The sequence below is a fragment of the Erpetoichthys calabaricus genome, chromosome 14 (assembly GCF_900747795.2).
Source record: "Erpetoichthys calabaricus chromosome 14, fErpCal1.3, whole genome shotgun sequence".
Classification (NCBI taxonomy): domain Eukaryota; kingdom Metazoa; phylum Chordata; class Cladistia; order Polypteriformes; family Polypteridae; genus Erpetoichthys; species Erpetoichthys calabaricus.
Genome location: NC_041407.2, coordinates 92,984,977 through 93,010,838, shown reverse-complemented (window position 1 = coordinate 93,010,838; position 25,862 = coordinate 92,984,977). Strand labels below are relative to the sequence as shown.

General features: G+C 38.0%; 2 protein-coding genes across 2 annotated transcripts; both read left to right on the top strand.

The window, feature by feature from the left end:
• Positions 1–433: 433 nt before the first annotated feature.
• st8sia6 (ST8 alpha-N-acetyl-neuraminide alpha-2,8-sialyltransferase 6) lies at positions 434–5,564 on the top strand. The gene is made up of 5 exons (XM_028818456.2): positions 434–510; positions 607–751; positions 912–1,024; positions 3,469–3,549; positions 4,661–5,564. Exons 2-5 carry the CDS (start codon positions 713–715, stop codon positions 5,118–5,120), a joined length of 693 nt encoding a protein of 230 aa, XP_028674289.2. The 5' UTR covers positions 434–510; positions 607–712; the 3' UTR covers positions 5,121–5,564.
• Positions 5,565–12,874: 7,310 nt separating this feature from the next.
• Positions 12,875–19,247, top strand: 42sp43 (P43 5S RNA-binding protein). The gene is made up of 9 exons (XM_028818800.2): positions 12,875–13,141; positions 13,227–13,327; positions 16,375–16,471; positions 16,611–16,699; positions 17,162–17,235; positions 17,401–17,481; positions 18,049–18,278; positions 18,357–18,410; positions 18,855–19,247. Exons 1-9 carry the CDS (start codon positions 13,037–13,039, stop codon positions 19,104–19,106), a joined length of 1,083 nt encoding a protein of 360 aa, XP_028674633.1. The 5' UTR covers positions 12,875–13,036; the 3' UTR covers positions 19,107–19,247.
• Positions 19,248–25,862: the final 6,615 nt, after the last annotated feature.

Genomic DNA, 25,862 nt, shown 5'->3' with positions numbered 1-25,862 from the left:
AAGAACTCACGTCCCGCGAGACGAGACTTTGTGCCAAGAGATTTAACCACGCCCAGGGCCGGAAATAAAAGACAAAGATTAGGACAGCTGCTGTACAGGCTTTTAAATGTTCGAAGTACCTTGCGAGATGCAGATCACACGGTATGGCAGCAGCAGCAAGTCAGCAGCTGATCGAGCAAAGAGGAGGTAAAAAAAAAACTGTATTTGTTTCCCATTGTATCACAGTTTAAGGGGGGGGGGCTTATGGAGCAGTGACCGTGTCTCCTTGGGGTGTGTTCGGCCCCCCTTTTCACAACGCGAGGGGCAGAGACGCAACGTGGCAGGCGCTTAGCGCAGGTCGCGGGGGGTAAGCGAACAAAGCGAGCAGGGGGCTAACCCCTTAGTACTTATATAAATAATAAATGTTGGAGTACATATTTATATTAACAGGTATGATGGCATTAGAAGGCAGGCAATCCATTTAAAGGAGGAGAAATGGCAAAAACAGGAAGCACATCACCAAAGTCTCAGGTGAGAAGAAGCATGTTTTTAAACAACTTATAAAGCCACTGGGTGGTAAACGATACTTTAGAAACTCATTTAACTTTATAACTTCTAATATTTTAGAATAGCTTTGAAGAAGGAGTGTAATGCAGTCATAGAAGCCATCATCTCTAAGAAAAACACCCCACTGGGATCAAATGTTATATATGATGGAGAAAACAAAAAAAATATGAAGATCACTCCCAAGATATTCAGTACCTTCCCACAGGTGAGTACCACTGTGACACCTTAAATATCTATAGAAACACAAATATTTAAGAAACCTCAATCTACTTTTGTTTCTGCTTGCATTCTGCAATAAATCTTCTAGACACTGCACTTTTTAAATTTATCTTGGTAAGCCTTTATTTGTTGTTACTACTTCCTAGGAGTCACCTTTCATAAACCTTACTTATGAAAATTGTTCTGTGGTTGGAAATGGTGGAATCCTGGAGGACAGTGGATGTGGAATTCAGATTGACAACTCAGATTTTGTAATAAGGTAGAAAAAATGTGACATGATTTCTCAATGTAAAGCCATTTATAGTAGTTAAATATTGTGGGCAAGTATTTTACTATGTGGAATAAAATAATGTTGAAAAAAAAGTATATTTTCCTTCCCCATTGGGGCACATATGGGACACAACTGTGCACAAACAAATGCAAAATCATTATCTCCACAGGACAGTATCTACTGGAGCAATGTTTCTCAAATTCAAAATGCTTCTGTCTTTTCACGTGGCTAACAACTACAAACAAGTTTAATTTAGATTGGGTGATTGTGTCTATATTTGTACATCCTGACACACACAGATAGATAAAAGTCTGAAAGTGCTCAAAACATGAGCAGGGATTTCTAAAATGTTTAAGTCCACTAAAACCTTGAAGTTGAAATTTTGACCCTATCACGCACATATAGTATACTCAAGACATACAGTATGCTCTGTATAGGTGTATGTAGGGTAAAGTCTACTGAAGGGATTTTGCTCAAATTTAATAGGCCTCTATCATTCTGCAATACTAATACCTGTGCCATTTCTTTTAAATTGTTAAGCATTTATTTTACTTCAGGGAGCTTTGCTGATTGGGAGAACCCCACACATGAGACAAAAAGACTTTAACTATATATTTTTTTAGGTTGGTGTACTCAACTCCGACCTTGGAGGTCTGCAGTGGCTGCAAGTTTTTACTTTAACCAAATTTTTAATTAGAACTCATTTATTTACTACCAAAGAAATATGCTTTTTGTGATTTAGTTTTAGTTAATTTGCTTGTTATGATTCAGAACCATTAATTTGCTATTTTAGTTTTAAACTGCTGTTTTCTTAACCAGTCATAAGTTAATAATGAGATGCACATGACAAAATAACCATTAGCACCCCGGATATCTTGTTTCCATTTAAACTAATGTATATGCATCCTGAAGTATTTGTGTTAATGCAATGTTTTGAAATAAATGTGAGATAAGGGAAGGACCAAGAGGTATAAATCTGTTCCGCACATTGATAATGTTCTCAGAAAATAAAAAATCTACAATGTGGTAAACATCTGTCTTGGAAGAAAGAAAGAAAGAAAGAAAGAAAGAAAGAAAGAAAGAAAGAAAGAAAGAAAGAAAGAAAGAAAGAAAGAAAGAAAGCACTAACAAGCCATGTAATTAAATACCAAGTTTAATTATCTGCTAGGCCTGGCTTCTAATTACAAAACTGGTTTGAATGAAAACCTGCACCCACTGCGAACCAGCAGGACCAGAGAGGAGTAGGTTGTTAAATTTAGCAAGCTTGCATCCTATGACCCAAAAATCTTAATAGTGAGTGCTGTCATTACAGTGCAAACATTTATGGTTATGACAATTCCCAGACACAGGAAACTGCATTGAATGGTGTATTATAGGGTGTTCAAAACCTGGCACAAACTTTCTCTAACATTTGCCTTCTTCATAGGTACAGTCAATGTTGAAGATATAGCTGAGCCTTGTAAGAGAATATGGGGAATGTTTAGGTACTATTAGTTAACTTCCCTTCTGAGACAAATAAAGTAATAGTGATTGATCTCTCTGTCTATCTGACTTACATTGTCCCTTTTATGTCTGTTAATTAATTATATGATGCTTTTCATGTCTGTCAATTATATATTGCTTTTCACATTCCTATCTATCTACATGTTGTCAGCTCATTAATTTAAACAGGTTAATGTTGTAGTCTGGCCTTGTTCTGCATTCTAATTCATATTGTTCAGTTTTTTTCTGAAAACATGTATTTATTAATATTGTGCAATTTTCCCGAGCTGATATGGAAAAAGATGATCCGCTGTGGCAACCCCTAACAGAAACAGCCAAAAGAAGAAGAATACCATTTTCCCCAGCTCGACTGCAAATAATTAAAAATAATCAAATATAATTATATTGAATAACTGTTCACTTTCTGTCAGTTTTTCATGGCAAGGGTCATGTTGGTAACATGACAAGTTGGACTATCTGGCCATTGTTTGCTTAGAAACTTTTATTCCATTCTCTTTCAAACTTCCCATGGCAGCTGAGAGTTGTAATACTTCCATTTATGTATTTTTTCTGTGCCTAGGTCTCCTCCCCATGGGCCTAATCTGATAAACCCAGCAGTAAGAGGCAATTGGGGACATCCTAACAAAATGTCGAAAGCAACTCCAGTGGCTCCTCTTGATCTAGAGAAGCAGGGGTTCTATTCTGATGTCCTCCCATACTGCACAGCTCATGCCAGATAGCAATTGATAAAAGCTTAACCTCACCCTAAAGTGTATTTATATGTTACAACAAACATAAGTATAATATTGCAACTGCACATTTTAGTATGTCTGCCTTCCATTAGGATATATATTGTATGTAATGTTGGCAGGAATAAAAAAACAAAGAAACATGAACCTATATTGTTATAGCACTCTTGACTGTGATAGAAATTTCTCTTTCTTTGCCAGATGCAACCTCCCACCACTGAACAAAGATGTGGGTTACAAGACAAACCTGGTAACAGCCAACCCAAGCATTCTGTTTGAAAAGTGAGTAATCTGATGAGATGCTTTTTAAGCAGGAATAGCCTGCAATTGACTTTCATGAAGATGCATGAAGCTTTAAAGAAAGCAAGTCACTGCTTGAGTATGCATGCAGTGTGTGTGTCATTTTTTTATAATTTATATATCTTCAGATGTTTTATGTAATAGTCTTGTTGCGTTCATCATCTGCTATCGGTTTTGTATTACTGTCAATATTCTGTCACAGAAATGCTGGTTATAATCTTATTGTTCTATGGATATACAGTATGAAAGTAAGTTTGAACTTGAACTACTAAGCAGCATGTTTCTTAGTAAAAACTGGACATAGCATACAAATCAGAAGAAAATAAACCACAATGAAAATGCAGGATGTCATGTCAAATATATGCTATCTAAACTTAGACTTTAGCAGAATCACTGTAAAAACCTTAATTGTACTTCTGTAATATATAATACTAGCTGTGTAAGCCCCTGCTGTAAAAAGCCTGGGGTCCTAGAAACTATTGAAATCATCAGTAAAAAAAACTGAAACGTAGAGTTGTCAGGTAATTGAAAGGAACTACTTCAGGCATCTCTCTCCTAGGAGGTTTTGTTTTGCTGACATGCTCGCACTGTTTATGCATTAGTGGCTAAGTGACTGTCTTTCTTCAGATATTTAATTTTGCCAATGTGCTCGCCTTGCTTGTGTATTAGCGGTGGAAGAAAAAGTAAAAGGGATACTGTTTTGCCGATGTGCTCGCCTCGCTTCTGTATTAGCTGCTAAGCGAGTGACTCCTTCTTCGGAGGTTTCGCTTTGCTGACATGCTGGCCTTTCTTGTGTATCCACGGAGGTGGAGCCCTTACCCCGACTCCACCTCTCACTTCCAGGCTGGACAGACAGACACACACACTTCCACATGGAGACGTTTATATATAAGATATAGGTCTATATTCATTTATTCACAATTCAAAAATTTACAAAGCTCCAGTAACTTTATTTTGAAAGATCATTTTTGGATCCAAACATAGTAGAATTTGAAGCAAATATGTGACATAACAGTGATGACAGTGGAAACAACCAAGCTTTCTTGTGTACATTTGCTTACTTACATCTATATTTTTCTCTATTATTTGTTAGGTTTGCAGAACCGGCAGAAAGGCACAGACATTTTGTGGACAGTGCGGATGTCTATGGGACCACCCTCCTTGCTCTTCCAGCATTTTCATACAAGCGAAACACAGCAGTCTCCTTTCGAGCTCTGTACACCCTGCAAGACTTTAAAAGCCAAGTGCAGCCAATTTTTTTGAACCCTAAGTACCTACAGAATCTGGCCGAGTTTTGGAGACATCATGGCTTTCAGGCTTCTCAATTGAGCTCTGGTTTCACTATAGTCAGTCTGGCTTTGGAACTGTGTCACAACATTCATATTTATGGCTTTTGGCCTTTTACTGTTGGCCTTGAAGGACAGCATCTCAGGCATCATTATTATGATGACTGTAAAGCTAAAACTATTCACAACTTGCCAGCTGAGTTCAGATGGCTACTTACCCTGCACAAAAAAGGAATCCTTCAAATGCACTTAGGCAAATGCAAATAATTCATTCATGAGGTAGGAATGTAATTTATCTGTCATAATGACACATTTGGAAAGTTTAGGAGGTTGTCCTTTCTTAGACTTCGAAAGGCAGACTCATCTGCTAACCATACAAATTTGTGTCAACAATGAACGCTAAAGAAATTCCAGTTACAGGTATTGTAATAAACCACATATGACAATTATATCAAAGGATGGAGATGTATGATCCATATATTATTAATAGGGCCTTCCATATTTACAGAAGAATTCAAAGAAGCCAGAGGAACATATTGGTAGACCATTATTATAGCACATTTAATAATTTCAATTCTTATGTTTACAGTTTAAGAGTTTGACACTAAACATTTCCAAATACATAAATATTATTTTAAAAGCATTCATGGTATGTACTAAGTCATAGTCATGTACTAAGATGCATAGCTACCTGATCTTTTATAAAAATTAAAAAGGGAGTGGTCACCAATGTTCCCTCTAAGGAGTAGCATATAGTGAGCAAAAAACATTGTTTATGAGCGACATTTTGTTTAAGCCAAAAATTTATGAGCACCAACTCTGACGGTCGGAGTGAGCGATCATGCGATAAGTACGAGCGACGCCGTCGGAATGAGCGATCGTGCGGGAAGTATGAGCGACGCTCTGAATTCGTGTGAGTGATTGCTCACGCGCTCAGCTTAGAGGGAACATTGGTGGTCACAGCAATTGCCTTTGTGTTCTCCACTTCCAATTTCTAACATGACAAATGATAGCATGCCATTTTCAGACCCACTTAATGCAAGTAGAGGTTACACAGTCTGTCCCAGCAGCACTAGACAGAGCACCCGTGCATTACAGGGCTCATTCACTATAGGTCATTTTGGTTTTGCCCATCAACCTAACCAGCACATCTTTAGGGATGTGACAGAAAAACACACACCAACATAGTGAAAACATGCAAACTCCACATGCACAAGAACCAAGCACAGAATTCAAGCCCAGGATCTGTAAGATGACAGTGATACACAATGTAACACCAATGTGACAAATCATGCTGGTACCATAATCAATTTGCTCTGTATTTAAAATAATAATATGCCCCCTGCAGTCAGTAGTGCAATTCATTTATTGTAAAGATGTTTACAAGGTAATACTGGAAAAGCTTTTTATCTAGGAACATAATCAAGTCATATTGCAATACACATCCCTGAGCCTTTGAAATCTGATTTTTTGCCAGCATGTGAATTTCAATGTAGTCACAGGCACAGACATTTCTGACTTATCTTAATGTTATCCATTATCCATTATTTATTGTTGTAACATAACATTTCAATCTCACATTCACTTAATCAAACTCAGGGTTGTAGGGTTATCTGGCGTGTTCTAACAGGATACAAACCTGGATAGGGCATCTGACCAATTGAGGTCCCACTCACACTCATACAGAACCAATTTAGAATTGCCAATCCACTTAACTTCCATGCATTTGAGGACATGAGAGAAAACTCAATGCAGACACAAAGAGAAAGAGCAAACTCTATAGATACAACAAACGGGCACATGTTTTTTCAACATACTGGCATTTAACCCAGCATGCTGTTTGCATAATAACACAAAAAGATAAGCAGAACCTTACAACTACATGATAATTTGAAACATAAATCAGTATATTTTATTAAATCTTAGCATAGTTTATAATAAAGAAATAACACTATAATAAGAAATTTTATAAATAAGGCAAAGCATACATATTAAAATGCAACAGACAAATAATTATAATGAAATATATTTATACAAGAATAGACTATCTAAATACAAAATACAAGGTATAACCAAGAACTAATGAACTACCCTCTTTTTTAGATTATCTAACGTGTCTAGTAATGAAATGAATAGGGAGTTACTGTATTACATCTAATAAGGTATCTACTACTTCTAATAGGACAGTCATCTATGACCTAACACTACCTATGGCCCCCTTGAAGAATTTATTTTATGGACAGTAACAACACATACAAGGATTCCTACAGTGGCGTGGAGAGAGGCACCATGTCTGACAGTGTGGGGTTCTCTCTTTCTCTGTTACAAATGTTTCCTAACTTCTGGCTCCTAGCAAAATCTCTGTACTTGGAAATCCTTACTAGTGGGAAAACCTTTTTCAATACATATACAGTGTACTACCAGACAAAAGATATAGAACACCTCAGTTTTTTTCGAAGATTTCAAATTTTTTGACTTTCTTCTAGTCTGCAGTAGTCCACAGCCGGTTTTTCAATGCCCTATTTTGTCCTTTAAGGAATTGCTTTCTTTCTGCCATGTGCCCAGTCAAACCTGCAGCACAAAGTTTCCTCTTCGCAGTAGAAACTGAGACTTGCTTTTTTCGACCTGCACTGTTAAGCTCTGTTTGAAGCTGTTGTGCTGTGAGGCACCTCTGATCACTCCAGCTGGCAACCCTCAAAAACTTGTCTTCTGATTGGTTTGTGACTGGGTCTGCCAGATCTCTTCCTATCAGAGTTTCTTCCATTGCCTTTGAATTGTGTAGGACACCACTGTACTTGCTGACAATTTGATTTTTTTTTTTTAAACAATTTCTCTAAATGAAAGGCCTACACTTCTAATGATGATAATGCTCTCTCTCATTTCAGTTGTTGGTTGCCATTTTCTTGCCATTATCACTGGAATTTACAACATTCTACAGAGTAATATGGCCCAAGTAGTACTTCAGAGGATGTAGTAACACAGTCTGTTCCAACTCTGCTTTAAGACAGACAGAGGGTGTTTAAGTAATCAACAGAAGTTAAGACACCTATGTAAATTGTTGCTTCAGGTTACAAGGCTTCATTTACTTTAATTGCTGCAGAACACCTATAGGTTGTAACCTATTAGGTGTTTCCTTAAAAAAGCCCATTTATAATATTCTGAAATTTCCTTTTTTTCAGTTTTTGCTAACCTAAACTTTAAATTTAAATGTATTGCTTACCTGTTCACCTTTTTATGTCATTTATGTCATTTCAACTGATTAAATTTGAAAAAAAAAAACTGGGAAAACTGTGTGAAGTGTTCTAAAACTTTTGACCAGGAGTGTAACTGAACAAGAATACACACATAGAAAGTAAACAATATGCAACACTAATAAGAAACACAGAATAAGGCAAATAGTTAACACAAGTAACACTATTAATGTAAACAAAAGAATTAAAAATGGACAAAAAGCCATGTGAACATCAGTCAGGGGTGGAGCCCTGGCTTAACTATAACAAGTACATTAAATGTTAGGATTAGTCATCAAAGTACAACAGGCAACATTAAACTCAAATTCGAAAGAGCAAGGCAAAGTCAAAAGCAAGGTCTAAAATGACTTACATGAATACAAGCTCAGATACCGATTTCTAGTGTGACCATGCAGACATCTTATGTCATACAACACAAGCCAAGCAACATACAGCACACTGATGACTTGAAGCTCCAAAATGGTGGTGCCCTTGGAGAAAACAAACAAAGAAAATGGAATTGAAATGTCTCCAAAATAGCAATAAAAACACAAACCAACATGAGTAAAAATGATAAAGTTGTAAGGAGTATTACATTTGAGGTTATACAGTTATTCTGGTTCAAGACCTCTTGTGGGGGTAAAGTAAAAAAGCACAGGCAGTTGGCAAGAGAGGAGATAAATACAAAAATTTAGTTAATACCAATCCTTTGGGGGCCTGCAGTCCTCATAATAGGTAAAGTGAAAGTCTAGCTGACACTAGCCAACTGGACACCCGTGCTCTTTTTGTACATTCCCCAGAAGTGTTGTGCCCATGATTGTGATAACATCATGTACTGATCTAAGATGATTCTGCTGGATTTCTTTCTTTGCATTTAGTTTGAACATGGATTTTCTAAGTACAGTACATTGTGAATTATGACTTAAGCAAATAAGGCCGACATGAATTCAGGATGCCTCGAGAGGAGTTGTGGTATTGTATGAGGAAGTCAGGAGTGGCAGAGAAGTATGTAAGAGTTGTACAGGATATGTACGAGGGAAATGTGACTGTGGTGAGGTCTGCGGTAGGAATGATGGATGCATTTAAGGTGGAGGTGTGGTTACATCAGGGATCGGCTCTAAGCCCTTTCTTATTTGCAATGGTGATGGACAGGTTGACTAGGCAGGAGTCCCCGTGGACTATGATGTTTGCTGATGACACTGTGATCTGTAGCGAGATTAGGGTGCAGGTCGAGGAGACCCTGGAGAGGTGGAGATATGCTCTAGAGAGGAGAGGAATGAAGTTCAGTAGGAACCAGACAGAATACATGTGTGTGAATGAGAGGGAGGTCAGTGGAAAGGTGAGGATGCAGGGAGCAGAGTTGGCGAAGGTGGATGAATTTAAATACTTGGGATCAACAGTACAGAGTAATGGGGATTGTGGAAGAGAGGTGAAAAAGAGAGTGCAGGCAGGGTGGAATGGGTGGAGAAGAGTGTCAGGAGTGATTTGTGACAGACGGATATCAGCAAGAGTGAAAGGGAAGGTCTACAGGACGGTAGTGAGACCAGCTATGTTATATGGGTTGGAGATGGTGGCACTGACCAGAAAGCAGGAGACAGAGCTGGAGATGGCAGAGTTAAAGATGCTAAGATTTGCATTGGGTGTGACGAGAAAGGCCAGGATTAGAAATGAGTACATTAGAGGGTCAGCTCAAGTTAGACGGTTGGGAGACAAAGTCAGAGAGGCGAGATTGCGTTGGTTTGGACATGTGCAGAGGAGAGATGTTGGGTATATTGAGAGAAGGATGCTAAGGAAAGAGCTGCCAGGCAAGAGAAAAAGAGGAAGGCCTAAGAGAAAGTTTATGGATGTGCTGAGAGAGGACATGCAGGTGATGGGTGTAACAGAACAAGATGCAGAGGACAGAAAGATATGGAAGAAGATGATCCACTGTGGCAACCTCCAATGGGAGAAGCCGAAAGAAAAAGAAGAATTCAGGATGACAAAGCTTGATATTATTGCTTTATTAGTGCGTATGTTAGCTTAGGTATTTCTTGTCTTTTAAAAGTTCTGGTAATTTGCATGCACATGTACATTTTCTTACACAATGTGACTGCACTTTTAGACCACATTGTACATTGCTTGAACCTATTGTAGTTTATTTTAAGACAGTAATAAAACAGCAGTCTAAAATATAACAGACTGAACTGAGCTCCAGGATGCCAGAAAGCTCTAAGAATATACAGACTTTTGCTAATTTACCTGAAAAAGCAGGACTCAGAGTGTCAGGTGCTGTGAATGCAGAAATGGATAAGTGGGAAAATTAATTAGGTAAAAAGCTCATTTGCAGATGTGAATTGAACACTGATTAGGATTTTGGTAGGAAAGAAAATAAGCTACTACTGCAGGGCCAAACTTGACCATTCTAAACTTAATCCATTAGTAAAGATTTTGAGTCCAATTGCCTTCTGAGTAGCATATGTATATTCTCCATGTGAGCTTTCTTTTGGCATTCCACTTTCCTCGCACATCTAGACACCTAAAGGGTATGTTAACTGAGGTCTCTAAGCTGGCTTGGTATAGGTGATTAGTAATGTTGTGTAAACCTGTATTAAAACATGCAGGATTGAAAAATGTATGAATTGCTGAATATTAATAAAAAGGGCTGTTGTCTGGCACACTGGTGTAACAGTTAATACTAATCCTTCACGTGCAGCTTCAGGAAGACTAGGTTAAATTCCCAGCCTTGTCATCATCTATATGGGTTATGAATGTTCTCCCAGTGTTATTCTGTGTAGATTTTTCTCTAGTATCGAGTTCTGCTTTTGTCTCTAGTATTCTGTTCTTTTTCACACTTTAAAAAGACAAAACAAAGTTTATTGGTGGCACTTATCTTGCCTCATATAGGTGTGTGAGTATTTTTGAGCTAATATTTTCACCGTAAGTATTCTTCTTGTTCTGTGTATTGTATTGTATTGCCCCCCTTCTTTTTGATAACCACTGCATGCTCAACCTACCTGGAAAGGGGTCTCTTTTTGAACTGCCTTTCCCAAGGTTTCTTCCATTTTTTCCCTACAACGGTTTTTTTTGGGAGTTTTTCCTTGTCTTCTTAGAGAGTCAAGGCTGGGGGCTGTCAAGAAGCAGGGCCTGTTAAAGCCCATTGCGGCACTTCTTGTGTGATTTTGGGCTATACAAAAATAAATTGTATTGTATTCCGAGACCAGTCACCATTCAGGGGGATGATACAGAAGTGGTGCAGAGATACAAATATCTGGGGGGTTCATATAAACCACAGACTGGAATAATGTAACAAACAAGTAGCACTATATGAGAAGGCCCAGAGCAGACTATACTTGCTAAGGAGACTCGGGTCTTTTGATATGTGCAGCAAGCTATTCTACCAGTGCATAGTAGCCAGTGTGGTGTTTTCCGCTGCAGTCTCCTTGGGAAGCAACCTGAGCACAAAAGATGCACATGGCCTGAACAAACTTATCAAGAAAACCCTGGACACACTGGAAGCTGTTTTGGAAAAAGAGGATGACGGCAAAATTTAATGACATCATGAAAAAAATCCATGACCCCCCCCCCCCCCCCCTCCAGGATTCGCTCTCTTGGAGCACTTATAGCCACATGCTTATTCCACCATGGTGTGTTAAGAAGCATCTCTAGGGGTCTTTTCTGCCCACTGCTATCAGGCAATTCAATGCTTCCACCCAATGTACTCATTACATTTATTTTTATTTATTTAATTAATCAATGAATTTTTTACCGATGGGATGTATTATCTATCCTGTGAGTGTCTGTTCTTGTTTTTTATGTTTCTACTGCTGCATGCATTTGAAATTCCCCATGGGATTAATAAAGATAATCCAATCCAATCTATTATGCTCACTGCCATATTATATTTATTTAAACTAAATTTATGTTTGATGGCTGTATTCTTTGTGGACGTGTTTTTAATGTTATGTTATGGTCTCTCTGTAAAACCTGTTGACAAACCAAATTTACTTCTTGGGACAATAAAAGTAAATGGAATATTTTGTAACCCTATATAGAATATGCAGTTTAGGAAAATAAATAAATGATTGAATATTAATGAACAAGAAAATTGGGCATTGGAAGGCTTGTTTGGTGACATGGAGTTTGTGTGTAGCATTGCTACTTAATAAGTCCAGAGCACTATGCTCAAATTTCAGCCTACTCAACATTTATGTATAGTTATAATGTCTCCCCCACCTCTCAACCGCTACTTCGTAAAAATTAAGAAGATTAACTACTTTGAACCATTGCGAGACTTTGGTGACATGGAGTCAGTGTGTAGCACTGCTACTTAATAAATCCAGAGCACTATGTTCAAATTTCAGCCTGCTCAACATTTATGTATAGTTATAAGGTCTCCCCCACCTCCAAAAGGCTACTTTGTAAAAATTAAGAAGATTAACTACTTTGAACCATTTCGAGATGTTATCGACATTTGATTCCTGCTTAGTGGCCAAAGTTGTTGGAAAAAGTTCTGCATCTCCAGCATCCCAGAACTGGATTAAGCTCTTTCAAAAACCATTTGATTGCCATTATTGAAACCTATCGCTACGACATTTCCATGAGCCTGCTTTTGGCCGTTTCGGGTTGTGTTTAATGATCACCTCGTGGTGGCAGATAATTGGCCGAGCCATGACAATCATCCACCTTCACTCAAGGCGGTAATCCCCGTTCAGAGTTTCCCGAAACATTGTAGTTCTACTGATGTGTAACACATGTCTAAAACGACCGTTTTATTACGTCACCATCAATACAAAATGAAGTGTAAGTAACCTGTACGTCGCAGGCACGGATACAAAGTACAACACGGTAAACGGAGCGTGTAAAACTGCAGCACTTTACCTGTCGGCACCGCCTCTTCCAGCCCGTTAATTGGTACTGTCGGCTTCGCGCGCGCATTTAAGTGGCGCGTGACACACATCTGCCGTGCTTTGCAAAATGAAGCGAAACGCGGGCTCGTTTCGCTGTGACCACGAGGGCTGCGGAGCCACCTTTAAGCGGGAGTGGCGCATGCTGGAGCATCGCACGGCACATACAGGGGAGGTAATCTGGAGCTTTGTGTCTCGTGGCCTATTCAAGGTGCCGTTTGCTGGGTCCTTTTTATTTATTTGATTATTTTTTGGTCTAGAAGCTGTATGGCTGTGATGTTGGAGAGTGTGGACGGCGGTTTACGCGGAAGGCGCATTTGAAACGACATATGCTTTCCCACAGTGGAGAGAAAAATTTCAAGTGAGTTTGGGGCTAACCTTCGGTATGTTCAGTTGGGTAGTGGGGGCTTGGGTTGGTACTTTTCTGTTATCGTGATGCAAATCGTTGGGGTCGCCGCCCCGGTTACTTAATTTTTGGAGTTTAAATTCTTGGACTGACCTTCCTCCACCACAAATACTAACTTTAAAAGTTAGTGGGGGTGGAGCATAGTAGTCTAAAGGTCCCTAATGTTAATGACCCCATTGGGTGCCTAATTTTTATATATAAAAAAAAAAAAAATGCGTCACGATGATAGAAAAGTGCTGTGTTCTCTTTACTGTGATTAAACGGCCATTGGCATTTAGCAGTGAGGTATAAATAAGGTACGGCCCTGTTCACTTGACACCTTTTTTGCAGCGTTTTATTCTTTGAAATAGCCACTAAGGACAGTAATAAACCAGAGAAAGAGGCTGGGAGTTACCTGAGTAACCAAAGGAGGGCGCGGTTAAAGCGTCAAGCTTCCATAACTGAATGGCACCAGTACGTTAGGTAAAAGCCAGACACTACTTCCCCGTTTGTACAACATTTATTTTATATAGCACATTTTCATACAAAAAAAGTAGCTCAACGTGAATTACATAATGAAGAAAAAAATAAGTAAACTTTAAAATAAGTCCTTAACATAGAATAAGAGTAAGGTCCGATGTCCAGGGAGGACAGAAAAAACAAAACTCCAGACGGCTGGAGAAAAATAAAATCTGCAGGGGTTCCAGGCCACGAGACCGCCCAGTCCACTCTGGGCATTCTACCTAACAAAAATGAAATACTGTAGTCCCCTTTGTATTTAAGGTTCTCACGGAAGGATTTGACGATGATGGTCATGCAGACTTCTGGCTTTTAATCCATCAATGTTGGAACATCACGGTGCTTTGAGTAGATGGTGGTGGCGCAAGCCGCCGCCACCACAAAGGAAACGGGAGAGAGTAGGGGTTAGTACGGATTTTAGAGCCACCATGAATAGTTATTATAATGAATTGGAGATAGAGTATCAGGATTAAATTAAAGTGATGTTATGAGAAAGCAATATTAAAATGTTTTAGCAGTTTTTTTTTTTTTTTAAATGCGCCACTGTATTAGCCTGGCGAATTCCTATTGGCAGGCTATTCCAGATTTAGCTGCATAACAGCAGAAGGCTGCCTCACCACTTCTGTTTTGCTCTTGGAATTCTAAGGAGACACTCCTTTGAAGATCTAAGGTTACGATTTGGAATATAAGGTGTCGGACATTCTTTGAGACTATTTATTTAAGGCTTTATAAACCATAAGCAGAATTTTAAAGTCAATCCGGAAAGACACAGGTAACCCGTGTAGTGACATCAAAACTGGAGAAATGTGCACGGATTTTCTTTTCCTAGTTGGGATTCTATCCGCTGCATTCTGCACTAGTTGCAAACGGATTTCTTTTTTTTTTTTTTTTTTTTTGGTAGTCCTGAGAGGAGTAGAGGAGTGCGTTATAGTAATCTAGTCGAGTGAAAACGTGGGTTCTATTCAATAAGGGCGCGCACAAAAAGGCGACCTTCAAAAGGGCGACCTCAATTGGGCGCATAGAATAAAGGCGCACGTAAATAAAGGAGCGCTTCAAAAAGGTGACCTCAATTGAGCACGGCAAATAAAGGCGTTCGTAGATAATTTAGTTGAAATGGCTCTGGAATATGTGAAGAGCAACAAAGGTGCAGATCTACTCGTAGTTGAAGGCTATACATTCAGAAAGGAGAAAACTATCAACGGGAAACACATCTGGAAATGCACTGAATATAGGATTGGAAAATGTTCGTCTCGCTGTCATACCAAAAATGGCATCTCGAATATCTACGTGGCATTGTACATAATCTACAGCTTCAAGTGAAACTTGCTTTCACCTTTTTATACATTCAGTCATTGCCTTAATCTAATTTTCTGTAATTTGTTGCGTTTGCCTTTATTCGTTGCGCCCAATTGACGTCACCCTTTTGAAGATCGCTTTTATTTATGTGCGCTTTTATTCGCCGCGTCCAATTGAGGTCGCCCTTTTGAAGGTCCCCTTTTTGTGCGCGCCCTTATTGACGGATACCGAAAAGGTGTGTTTTTTTTTTTTTTTTTTTTTTTTTTCATAGCGTTTTCCTGTCGGATGGAGTACCTGTCCTCTTACCGCTCGTCTGGAAACCTACGTTATGTTCGGTTCGGGGTGCAGCTGTTGTAGCCCTCCAGGAATGCGGTTTAAGAACCTAGCTCGTGTCCAGTGTTGAAGCACGCTATCAAATTGTGATCTCATAACGTCTTCCTCATTCTAAGTATTTTAAACTTTTATATGATTGCTATAGTGTTCCGGTTTCCTATTGAATCGCCTTTTCTGCTTGTTAATTTGTGTCCTAATGGGGACAGTTAATGATGATCGGATCAGACCCCATATCCTATAGTGCTGCTACTCGCTTGGTGATGGAGCTGTGAACCTGCTAGTTAATTTACTAACGGCTTAAATAACTAGAGCCCATTGTCAAATGCAAGGCGAAGCCTGATATATTGGCGGACGTGCATGTTAGAATGTATTAAGCTATGATGTGTTGTCCTCAATTGTGTGTATGTATATTTATATAATAAAAAAACGCTTTCGTGAGGTACTGGTTTATTGTAAAAGTAGAACTTTCACAATAGTATACATGTGGCAGTCATTACATTGGTTTTGTGAGGTGTTAATGTCATCCTTAATGTGTGTGGTGTGGGTTTGTTAAATCTGCTTGTTAAACTTTTGAGGTAGTTGGGTGCTGAAGCAAACCTAACAGAATCTAAACTTCTGCAATTTAGTTGTACAGAGATCAGTAAATAAAATTGTCCAGAATTCCAGCCAGCTGTGCAAATACCTTATTTCTGTATTAGCGTTTCAAATGGTGCAATGACCTTTTGTCGGCACACTCATTCCAAGTAATGCGGAAATTGCTCATACGGTGTTTACTAATATCTAAGCCCTAATGAGCATTGATGAAATTTGCACAGCAAAATCCATGTGGATGTAACTGATTTATCTTTGGTTACTGTGACCGGTCTTAATTTCAGATGCTCGTATGCAGGTTGCAGTGAATCCTTCATTACACCAGACTCTCTTAAGAGGCATGTTAAGTATACCCATGGGGAGAAGGATAGCTACTTCAAGGTATGCACAGCAGGTGGAGCTGTGGTAATGTCTAATTCCTTGTATTGAATTTGGAAACCATTACACTTCTTAGCAGTACTTACTATCAAAGCAGATCCTTTGCTAGAATAAAGGAGTAATCATTAAATGTTTGCTTTAGTGCTTTTACCAGGGTTGTGGCAAGAGCTTTAAGAAGCGTAAAACCTTCAAATCTCATTTGAATGAGCATGTCTCTGCTCCTGTGTTCAGGTAATGTAATCTTTTTTCTTTTTTTTTTTTCTTCAAATCAGACTTGTCCGGTTGCAAAATGATCTTGCTAGAATGCATTTAGCTGTGATAGGTTTGTAACTTTCTCTCCTTAAAGAGCATCCCAGGTTAAGCATCAACTTCAGTTGATCTGAGGTAAGGTAACCATGTACAATAACCTGCTTAATCAGCTGTAGTAACAAGTTAGTATGACATGTTGGCTGTGGTTAACTGAGGATTTCTAGGCTATTAAAATTCCTGGAATAGTCGGCTGGAGCATGTAGTCCTTATATAATTATGCCATTAGGGATGTGATCTTACACCTGCATAAACAAATGTTACTGTTTGACTTTTTTATAAAAACTTGTGCATATCCCCCTAGTATGATCAAAACGTTTTATGCTTTAATCTGTCAAATGTTCACTTTGGCCCTCCTAGTATGAAGGGAAATCTTTCTTTTTTTAGATGCCAGAAAGAGAAATGTAGGCAGAAATTTGAAACTGCAGCTTTACGAAAGGCCCATGAAAAGACCCATAAAGGTATTTTGGAATCTGTCCACTCAATGGCTGTATATATTTACTGTTTAAAAAAAAAAAAAAAAAAAAAAAAACGCCATGATGGTCTTGATAAAGAGACCAATAAATTTACACCCTTCACCATAGTTTACTGGCAGTCTAAGGATATGATTTTCTAATAACTTTCAGGTTATGCATGCAAGGTTCCAGAATGTCCAGTTGTAGCAGTCAACTGGACTAAACTTCAGAAGCACCGTCTCTTGCATCCTGGTAAGATTCACTTTTAAGCACTTGGGTTCAATTTTAGCCTGATGTTTGGTTGCAGGATCCAAAAGTGGTGTTCACTAATTCAAGTGAACTTGTATATCTGAAATGAAGTTTAGGTACATGCTAAATTTTTATATTTCTAAATGGATTGATTCCCTTTGCAGTAAGCCTGGAAATTCTATTTGCATTCTGACTTGTAAAAGTGGCCTCTTCTGGATTAATGTGTATAAACTGGGTGTGAGAGTATCTTGAAATAAGACGGTGGTTCGGAATTGTTTTTTGGCTCATTTAATCCTCTCTAGCCTTCCAATTTAGATTGTATGATAAACTGGCTCTCCAAATATCCCATATGGATCAAGGAAAACTGGGGTTAGCAATAAAACTGAAGTTTAGATACCTTGCTAAAAGGTGTGTTGAATGGTCCAGTTTAGTTCCTTGTTTACTTAATTTGGTCTTTGTGCTTTGCAGAGCTATATCAAGCGATTGACTTTTTTTTTTTTAAAGATTTTATTAAACAGTGAAGGAACTGGTGTGAAATTTATCAAGGTGTAGTGACTGGTCTGTGTCTAGTTGAATATAGGTGCCAGCAGTGCCAAAAAAGCTTCAAAAAGCATGCAGCATTACGGAACCACAAACGTAGTCATGCGCTACAGAAGCCAGTCTTGCTGTGTCCAATTAAAGACTGCAAGATATACTTCACCACCACATTTAACCTTCAGCATCACATTCGTAAAGAACACTTGCAGCTCTTAAAGTATCCCTGCTATTACCCAGACTGTGTTAAGGTCTTTGCCATGCGGGTAAGTGCCTGTTTTTAAGGAGCTGCTGTATATCGTTGGCTAAGGGTTATATTTAAACTGCCTTTTCAAACTTTACAGGAGAGCTTGTTGAGACATCTTGTTAGTCATGATCCTGATCGTAAGCTGGTTAAAGTAAGTGGTGTGTGGTGTGTTTTTGTTTCTTCCACCCCCCCCCCCCCCCCCCCTTTTCTCTCTCCTCTTGGGTTAACTTCCCAGACCTTCAAGTGGACTAAAGCTTCAGCTCAAGGTTAGTGACATTTATTTCTGCTTGATTTGACCCTTAAATGATTGCAACTCTTGAGACCCTATTGACCACTCCACTCCTCCAGCCTTAATATCCAAGGCTCATAGGTTAGAGTTCTAAGTAGTCAGGAGTTAGTGCTATAAAGGTGTGTGGTTTATTTATAAACTGATTGAGCAGGCTAAATGAGCAGTGAAGTTCACTTATAGCATTTCTTTCCCAGTATTACAAAGATGCACAAAAATGGAAGTCCTGAATTGAGCAATACAGAATTCCTTCACCTGTTAAAATATTGGATAAATGACACCATAGAACATTGTAATTCTCCCCTACAGGTGAAACAGAAAAGACCTGACAAATCCTGGCAAAAGCGGCTAGGTGGAAGCAGCAGCCACAAAGCACCAGTGATTGAAGAGGACCTCCGTGCATTGTTTGAGCAAAAGTTACATTTTCGTATTCACAGTAAAGTAGAATGCAATTTATCTGGATTATTCAATGAGCGGAAGATTCCTCGTATAATTGAACAAGAAGTTGGATTACGGGAGCTATTTGAACCTCCTTTGTTAAAACTTCCTAAAGTTGCATGATTTGATTTAGAAATAGTAAATGCTCCAATATATTTCTTGGGTATGAGTTTTTTTTTTTTGTGTAGAAAAGATTGCATATTGTACTGCATGCATTTATTTTGGGCAAACCTGTATGGGGCTGGGCTTAAATAAACTTGGGTAATACTGTGGGGTTGTGGTGTGTGTGGGGTTTTTTCTCCCTCCTCTTCCTGATAATTGGGGTAACATTGGGTTCAGTTTCTCAGACCCCATGTAGTTTTAGGAATGGCCAAGGCAATTTCTAATTGTGTTGCTACAGGACAGTTTGCTACAAACCAATATTTGCAACTAGTGTACCATGGCAAACCATATTGAAAGTAGGGATGTCTTATGTAACAGGTTATTCAGATGTATGCTTAATGTGCAAAGTCCTTTTCACTAACAGTTATAGTACTGCTGGAAAATTGGGACATGTCTGACACAAGTTTACTTGTGCTTTATCCTTTGGTTAGATCAGATTCTTGGCCAGTTTTGTAGGGGTGAGGAGAATCTTTAATTCAGTTAGATAGCGGTATCTCTTGTTCTGTCCTGTAGGTAGCTGACAGTTTTTATAGCTAAGCAGTCATCGTCTTGGTTTGTAAAGTAGCGTTGTGTTCAAAGGGAAATCAAAAACCTTAACCATATCAGTTTAATCACTTGGGTAACAAACCTGGGCCAAAAAAATGACCCTATGAAATTTTGTTTGTGGTGAGAAAGATTGATTGGGGAAACAATTCATGTAGTTGCATCTTGAACATAAAGGTCTGGATTATTAATTGGAAACCTGATTTATTTTTATAAAATGCATTTTTCCTGAAGCAATAAGTCTCATGTTCATGGAAGGTACAGCATATAAGGTTCAAAGGTCTTTGAACAATTAATCTTTGGGATAGGAGCTTGTCCACCTTGCCCTAAAACTTTCTGTTGTAATTTATCTAAATATTTGAAAGATTATTTGGCCTAAGGATGCCACCTATACCTTAAATTAAGATGTGCATCTGGAGTCTCTGCTCACAACTCCAGCCCAGTAGATGGCAGTAATGTACCTTTTACATTAGTCTGCCAGCAAAACTTGGAAAATTACTTGTTTCCTGTCTATAATGGGTGCTTTTTTTTTTTTTTTTTTCATAACTATCAATGAATTTAGTGAAAATGCATGTTTTGAGCATATGATTAGTTTATCCAGTGTGGGTTATGCTATGCGAGTTCTTTCCCTTCTCCACCTTGCACTTTTTATGATACCTTTTTGACCAGTGAAGTTAACAAATATGAGGGGAACTTCACGTTGACAGCTTCTCGTATATGAAAGTCCATTTTTACCTAAATGGAGTTTTGCAGTAAACCTGCATATTTTCTGTGTAAAGTGCTTGCTGTTTCAGAAGCAATATATAGAAAGTAACCTAGTATACAAGTATATATTGGCCATTCATAAGCAGCCAAAAGTCTAATGTTCACTTAATAGGTGTACATTTCAGTTTGTTTTAGGTTTGAACAGGATTGATGTGTTAATGCTTGCTTTGCTACCTACTTTAAAATTGCTCAAGATACTAAATGGATATTTTAGTAAAGTAGCAGCAGGTCCCTTGGAATGTCTTTTGAAATCCTGCTCGCACCAGTAGATTATTTACCACTGGGCAGTTTTTCTTGAGTGGATGTTTTTTGCTAGCTTGTTATTAGTTGTATCTACTATTTTAAGCCAGGTTGTAACAGAGCTGATGCTTCATTTTGTAGGCTTGAGTGTGCGGTTTTGTAGTGTGAAAAGTCACTTTGTAACAAAATGAAATTGTGTTCAGAGGATTATATCCTGGTGAATTGAGTCATTGTTTCACATGATAAATGCTTTATTTCTACACGTACTGTAGGGGTCGGGGTGTGTGGTTATATATAAATAAATCTTGGCAAACATTTTGAGCCTTTTAGTTTAGTGCTTTCCTTCTGCAGTCTGGGGATCTGTTATGTTTACCAAATTACAATTTTCATTCGCAAAAACATTCTTCTAGTTTAATGGGCTCTTCTGAATTTTGCATTAGCTTTCTGGAATTCTGCCAATTTCTAGGCAGTATCCTCTTCGTTATATCTTTTGCATGGTAAAATAGATTCTTGTTTTGACTTAATCCTTTTTTTATTCATGCTTTAGTTTCCATTTCAAACCTTGTAATTTTTTATTTTGAAAGCCCATATTACCCACTCGTATTGCTTGTCATGTCCTTCTTTTGAAAACTAAGAAGGCCAGCATGTTAAGGGGTTAAGAGCCATGTGCAACTCTTGCTGAATACTATCTCTGCTTTGTAGCTCCTACGTTCTAGAAATGTATCCTAGTAATGGCATACTCTGAAGTGTTCTGTATCAAATAAACCAATTGGTTAGTCACTATGTTCTGTGAAAGATATTCACCTTCCCTCCATGCTATTCGCCACTTTCCCAATACATAGATCATTCTAAACATAACTTTACAACTTCACTTGTGATTGCTGAATGTTCAAACTGACATGCTGGTCTTGTACAAAGATTGCTTTACACAGTAACTCTTCGGAGCCTCCTGTGAAAGGATCTGCCACTTCATGGCTTGAGGTAGTGGCCATGCCTACAACGGATGCAGTACTGCCATGCTGCCTGTCTGACAGAGGAACTGATCTGATTATTGCAGAACTATGTATAGCGATGGAGGTTGTGGTCTGTCCACAATTGGATGAGATTCTGCTGTGGATTTGACTGCAGCCAATTGCTATACTGTTCTGCATCAGTTTTCTTTTACCTACTTCTGAATGGTGTGCATCTGTTCTATTACTCCTTGCCAAAGTGATTGACTATACTGCAGGGCAAGTTGTGCTGCATTTCAGTGCTATCCTAAAGATATGCAGCTGTACATGTCAATGGAACCAGAGGACCAGATGGTATCTCCCAAGATTTCTCCAGGATTCAATGACATTGAAACCATAAATGAAGGAACACCATCTCCAGCTCAAACTATAGGCCAATCTTCTTATCCTTGTTTGTCCACCCATTCAGTACCAGATTTCTGTTCAGCTTGGTTCATTGTCCCTAACAGATGTCAAGTTGACATGGAGTGGTGATCAATGACCAAACTGTTGCTTTTAGGCCATTCTACTTTCAAAGGTCATCCCTGCTTATTTCTAAATGCAAATGTTTTTGCAAGCTCACTTGTGCAGTCCTCACAAAATTATCCATGTCTCTTGGAGTTTTAATTTGTAGTAGAGATCTTAAGCTCCCCCATTCCTTGCAGTGTTTCTGAACCAGCTTGGAGGATGCGTTGGTTGAAGCTTACCATAGTCTCAATTCTATTTTTGCAACTTTCTATATGGATGCAAGTGTCTTATGAATGTCGACTTTCTTACTGTACCTCCTGGGAAAGGTTTAGAAGTTTTGAGGCCTATATTCTAGGCTAACCTTTTCATTTTTGATTGCTGTTTCCCAACTGACTTAATACTGGTTGGTAATTAGCCACCTAGATAGTTTTTAAGGCACCATACACAAGGCGGTAAGAAAAAAAGACTGAATTAAATAACTGATATTGTTGTGTGTTACACACTTAAGATGGCAAATGTAGTGATACTCCTACTGTGGCACCTTTGCTTTAATGTATATTTTTGGGTTGACTTTAATAGTCATTTTTTGGAGCAGTTTTTTTTCTTAAATTTTATTTATGTAGTTCCATTTTTAGAAAATCATCATTGGAGCCAATGAGATTTGATATTGTGTTCTGCTACTTTTTGTAAATTTTCTTTGGCCTGAATCCAAGTGTGATGTATGAGTGTATGTGTAGGAGACACACAAACTATCTACAGGTATACACTGTATAACAGCCTGGCTAAAAAAAATAGGAGGTAACCACAGTAGACCATACTCCGCAATAGCATTGTGAGTAGATTTATAATACTTGACCTAGCCAAATGGAGTATGTTTGAAAATAGGGAAGTATCTAATTGAAGATGGTTTAGTCAGTGTAGGATAATGAAATCTTGTCATTTTGTGATGCTCATTGAATTTACAAATTTGTTTCCATGGAAATATGGTACGACAACATATCTGTTACAACTGCATACTGTACTTGCTGATCCGGTTATAATCAATTTTTCACAATTAACAGACTGCATTATCTTCTTGTTAAAATGCTAAGTATGTCATTCTGCTTGTGAATTCTGGAAAATGAAATCTCATTGCATTTAGCTTTTGTCATGTTCTTAAACAGGTTAGAGTCCCTTAACTATCTCTGAAAGAAGAGCTCAATGTATGGGTAGAATTGTACTACTGCCAAACTTACTTAACCAGTTTTCTGTATTTAAGGAATTACTGATCCATTTTCTAGCTGTTTATAAATTTTAAGGTCATTAGGAGTTGATGTCTACCCTGGTAGTTTCACATTTTTTATTTAAAAAGGGTCACTTTCCTGATTTTTAGTCTATTTTGATTTAACTTTCTTTTTTTCCCATATACAGAAATTAGATTTAGTGCCCTGGGTTTAAGACTGCAGCCATTGTGTATGTGTGTGTGTGTGTGTTTGGATACCATAGGTTTAACCATCTTTGATCATGAACAAATGGAGAAAGTATCAACCAATTGAGGAAAAGTGATTTAAGCTCTGATTTTTTCTGACCACTTGACTTAGCCACCTCACTTGGAAGACGGGCACTTTTCTTTCCTTTCAGTTACAACTGCTGGGATGTCTTGATTGACCTTGCCACATCAAGGATTTAAGATTAATTTTGTTTTATTTTAAAGTAACACGAAATGTTTCTCAAAAAACTTAAGTTCAAGGACAAACTACTTTGGCCATTATAGTATGTATGGTGGAGAGCTGGAGTTTAATACCAGCAGCCAGTCCTGGGGGTAAGGGTGACATCACGTTTGTTAGGAGTGTGGTGTCTCTTCTTGGAGTTGTGAACGTATCAAACCACATCTGCAGTGCAGCATTTACAGAAGGATATTGTATTGACCTCAGACAAGCTCTTAAACAGTATTTGTCGCAGGCAGTTGTTTGTTTTGACCATAAATATGGATTGCTCAGACTGCCAGTGTAAAATGTGAAGCCTCTACAGGCAGCTTGTGCCTGTTACAGTTATGTGCAATTTTCCATAAAAGTACATTGTAGCTTTTCTATCTGACATTGCAGAATAAGGAAATGTGCTTGTATGTTTTCTGGTTTTCTTTGAAGACATGACTATGCATGTACGTATCTTCCATTGATTCCTTAAGTAATAATGCTATCCACTCTCTACTAAAAGGTCATACGTAACAAAGTATACTTTCTAACAGAGTTTAAAAATATATACATGTATTTCTTAATCGTTAAGTCCCTGTTGTGCAGTTTTTACTTTTCTAATAAATTTGTACAGGGTTTTTTTTTTTTTTTTTTGACTGTTAGTGATTTATTTAATTGGAAATTTTAGTTTGTGTACCCATAACAATGCTTTGCCTCTGCACTCCATCAGACAAAACTTTCTGTTTAGTGGGCTGGTTTCCAACTCTCCACAAGGTCTCCTGAAAGTCAAGTTTCAGAAGTTCCTCTAGGGCGTCAGATAGCTATTGAATGTAGAATTTTGATTGTGATAGTTCTGTAAGCAGTTTTACGACGTATGATCATTACATACCAATAGTAGTTGGATATGCTTAAGACCCTAGGCACAGCAGCTCCAGAATGGCGTAGTGAGAAATTGTTTCATCTTGAGGCATTTGCTGTGTTTTGTTTGCGAATGTAGCAAAATCATGTAACAGACTACTGTTAATCCTTTTAGGGTACTGGTGTGTCTCAGCTTTAATTTTAATTCAAGGTCTTCTTTTTACTAATTACATCTTTTATTGTATTTTTATTTCATAAGAAAAGCAGTTCAGTTCAGTGATTTGAAATGTTTAATCAAACGCAACAATTCCCCTCTCACTGTATGTAGATTTGTTTGGCCTGTCACAGTGCAATTGTGCAAGTTCACTGTATAGAATAATACTGATTTTGTTTTTTCTGTTATTTGTCAGTGCCAACTGTGAAACTGTTTGAGCAGGACATAAAAAGCTAAAGGGCTTTCTGGCTACTGGAGACCTTTTTGGTGTTAAGGACCAGGTGTACTGGTTGAGCTAGATATTAAATAAGCCGTAACTTAAAACAAGCATATTCACTTTTACTTTATTCTTTTAGAGTTCAGTGCGATTATAAAACCCAGCTAAATGTACACATTTAAAATGTACAATAATATAAAGTACAAACACATTGCAATATGCTCCAAAACTATGCACCCTTTTATTATGTACTTAGTCACATTAAAATAAGAATGTGTGTGTGTGTGTGTGTGTGTGTGTGTATATTAGTATATGTATAAAGCTGAGAACCTATGACCATAAGGGGAAAACAAAACCAAGTAAATCTACAAGACCAGCGGTCTTTCGAAGAAACAGTTTGATCTATATTTCATAGGCCGTGGGCCAACTGTTTATCTACAGTCATGTGAAAATCTTAAGTACATCCCACAAAATTTGTTTATTGTATGTAGACATATCAAAATTTGATTTTCATGTAAACATTCTCAATAGATGAAGTGATATAGCAAAAATTCTGCCACATTTACATTTTGTAGTTTATTGTATAAATTAAACATAAATTTCTTATGTCAAGAAAATAAATACACCCCTACATTTATCATTACCTTAAATACCTAAAATTAGAATCAGGTGTCCCAGATCAGACACAAATAATTTAAACATCCTTAGATTGGATCTTGGCAGAACCAGTCTGTCTTAAACCTCAAACAT

What these genes read in the sequence shown, in the direction of transcription:
- 42sp43 (XM_028818800.2), top strand. Translation starts at nt 13,037, where the DNA reads ATGAAGCGAAACGCGGGCTCGTTTCGCTGTGACCACGAGGGCTGCGGA. An exon ending in GCACCGTCTCTTGCATCCTG is followed by an intron (nt 17,482 to 18,048) that starts GTAAGATTCACT and finishes GTCTGTGTCTAG; the next exon opens with TTGAATATAGGTGCCAGCAG. An exon ending in CTGATCGTAAGCTGGTTAAA is followed by an intron (nt 18,411 to 18,854) that starts GTAAGTGGTGTG and finishes TCTCCCCTACAG; the next exon opens with GTGAAACAGAAAAGACCTGA.
- st8sia6 (XM_028818456.2), top strand. Translation starts at nt 713, where the DNA reads ATGAAGATCACTCCCAAGATATTCAGTACCTTCCCACAG. An exon ending in AACTCAGATTTTGTAATAAG is followed by an intron (nt 1,025 to 3,468) that starts GTAGAAAAAATG and finishes TTTCTTTGCCAG; the next exon opens with ATGCAACCTCCCACCACTGA. An exon ending in CCAAGCATTCTGTTTGAAAA is followed by an intron (nt 3,550 to 4,660) that starts GTGAGTAATCTG and finishes ATTATTTGTTAG; the next exon opens with GTTTGCAGAACCGGCAGAAA.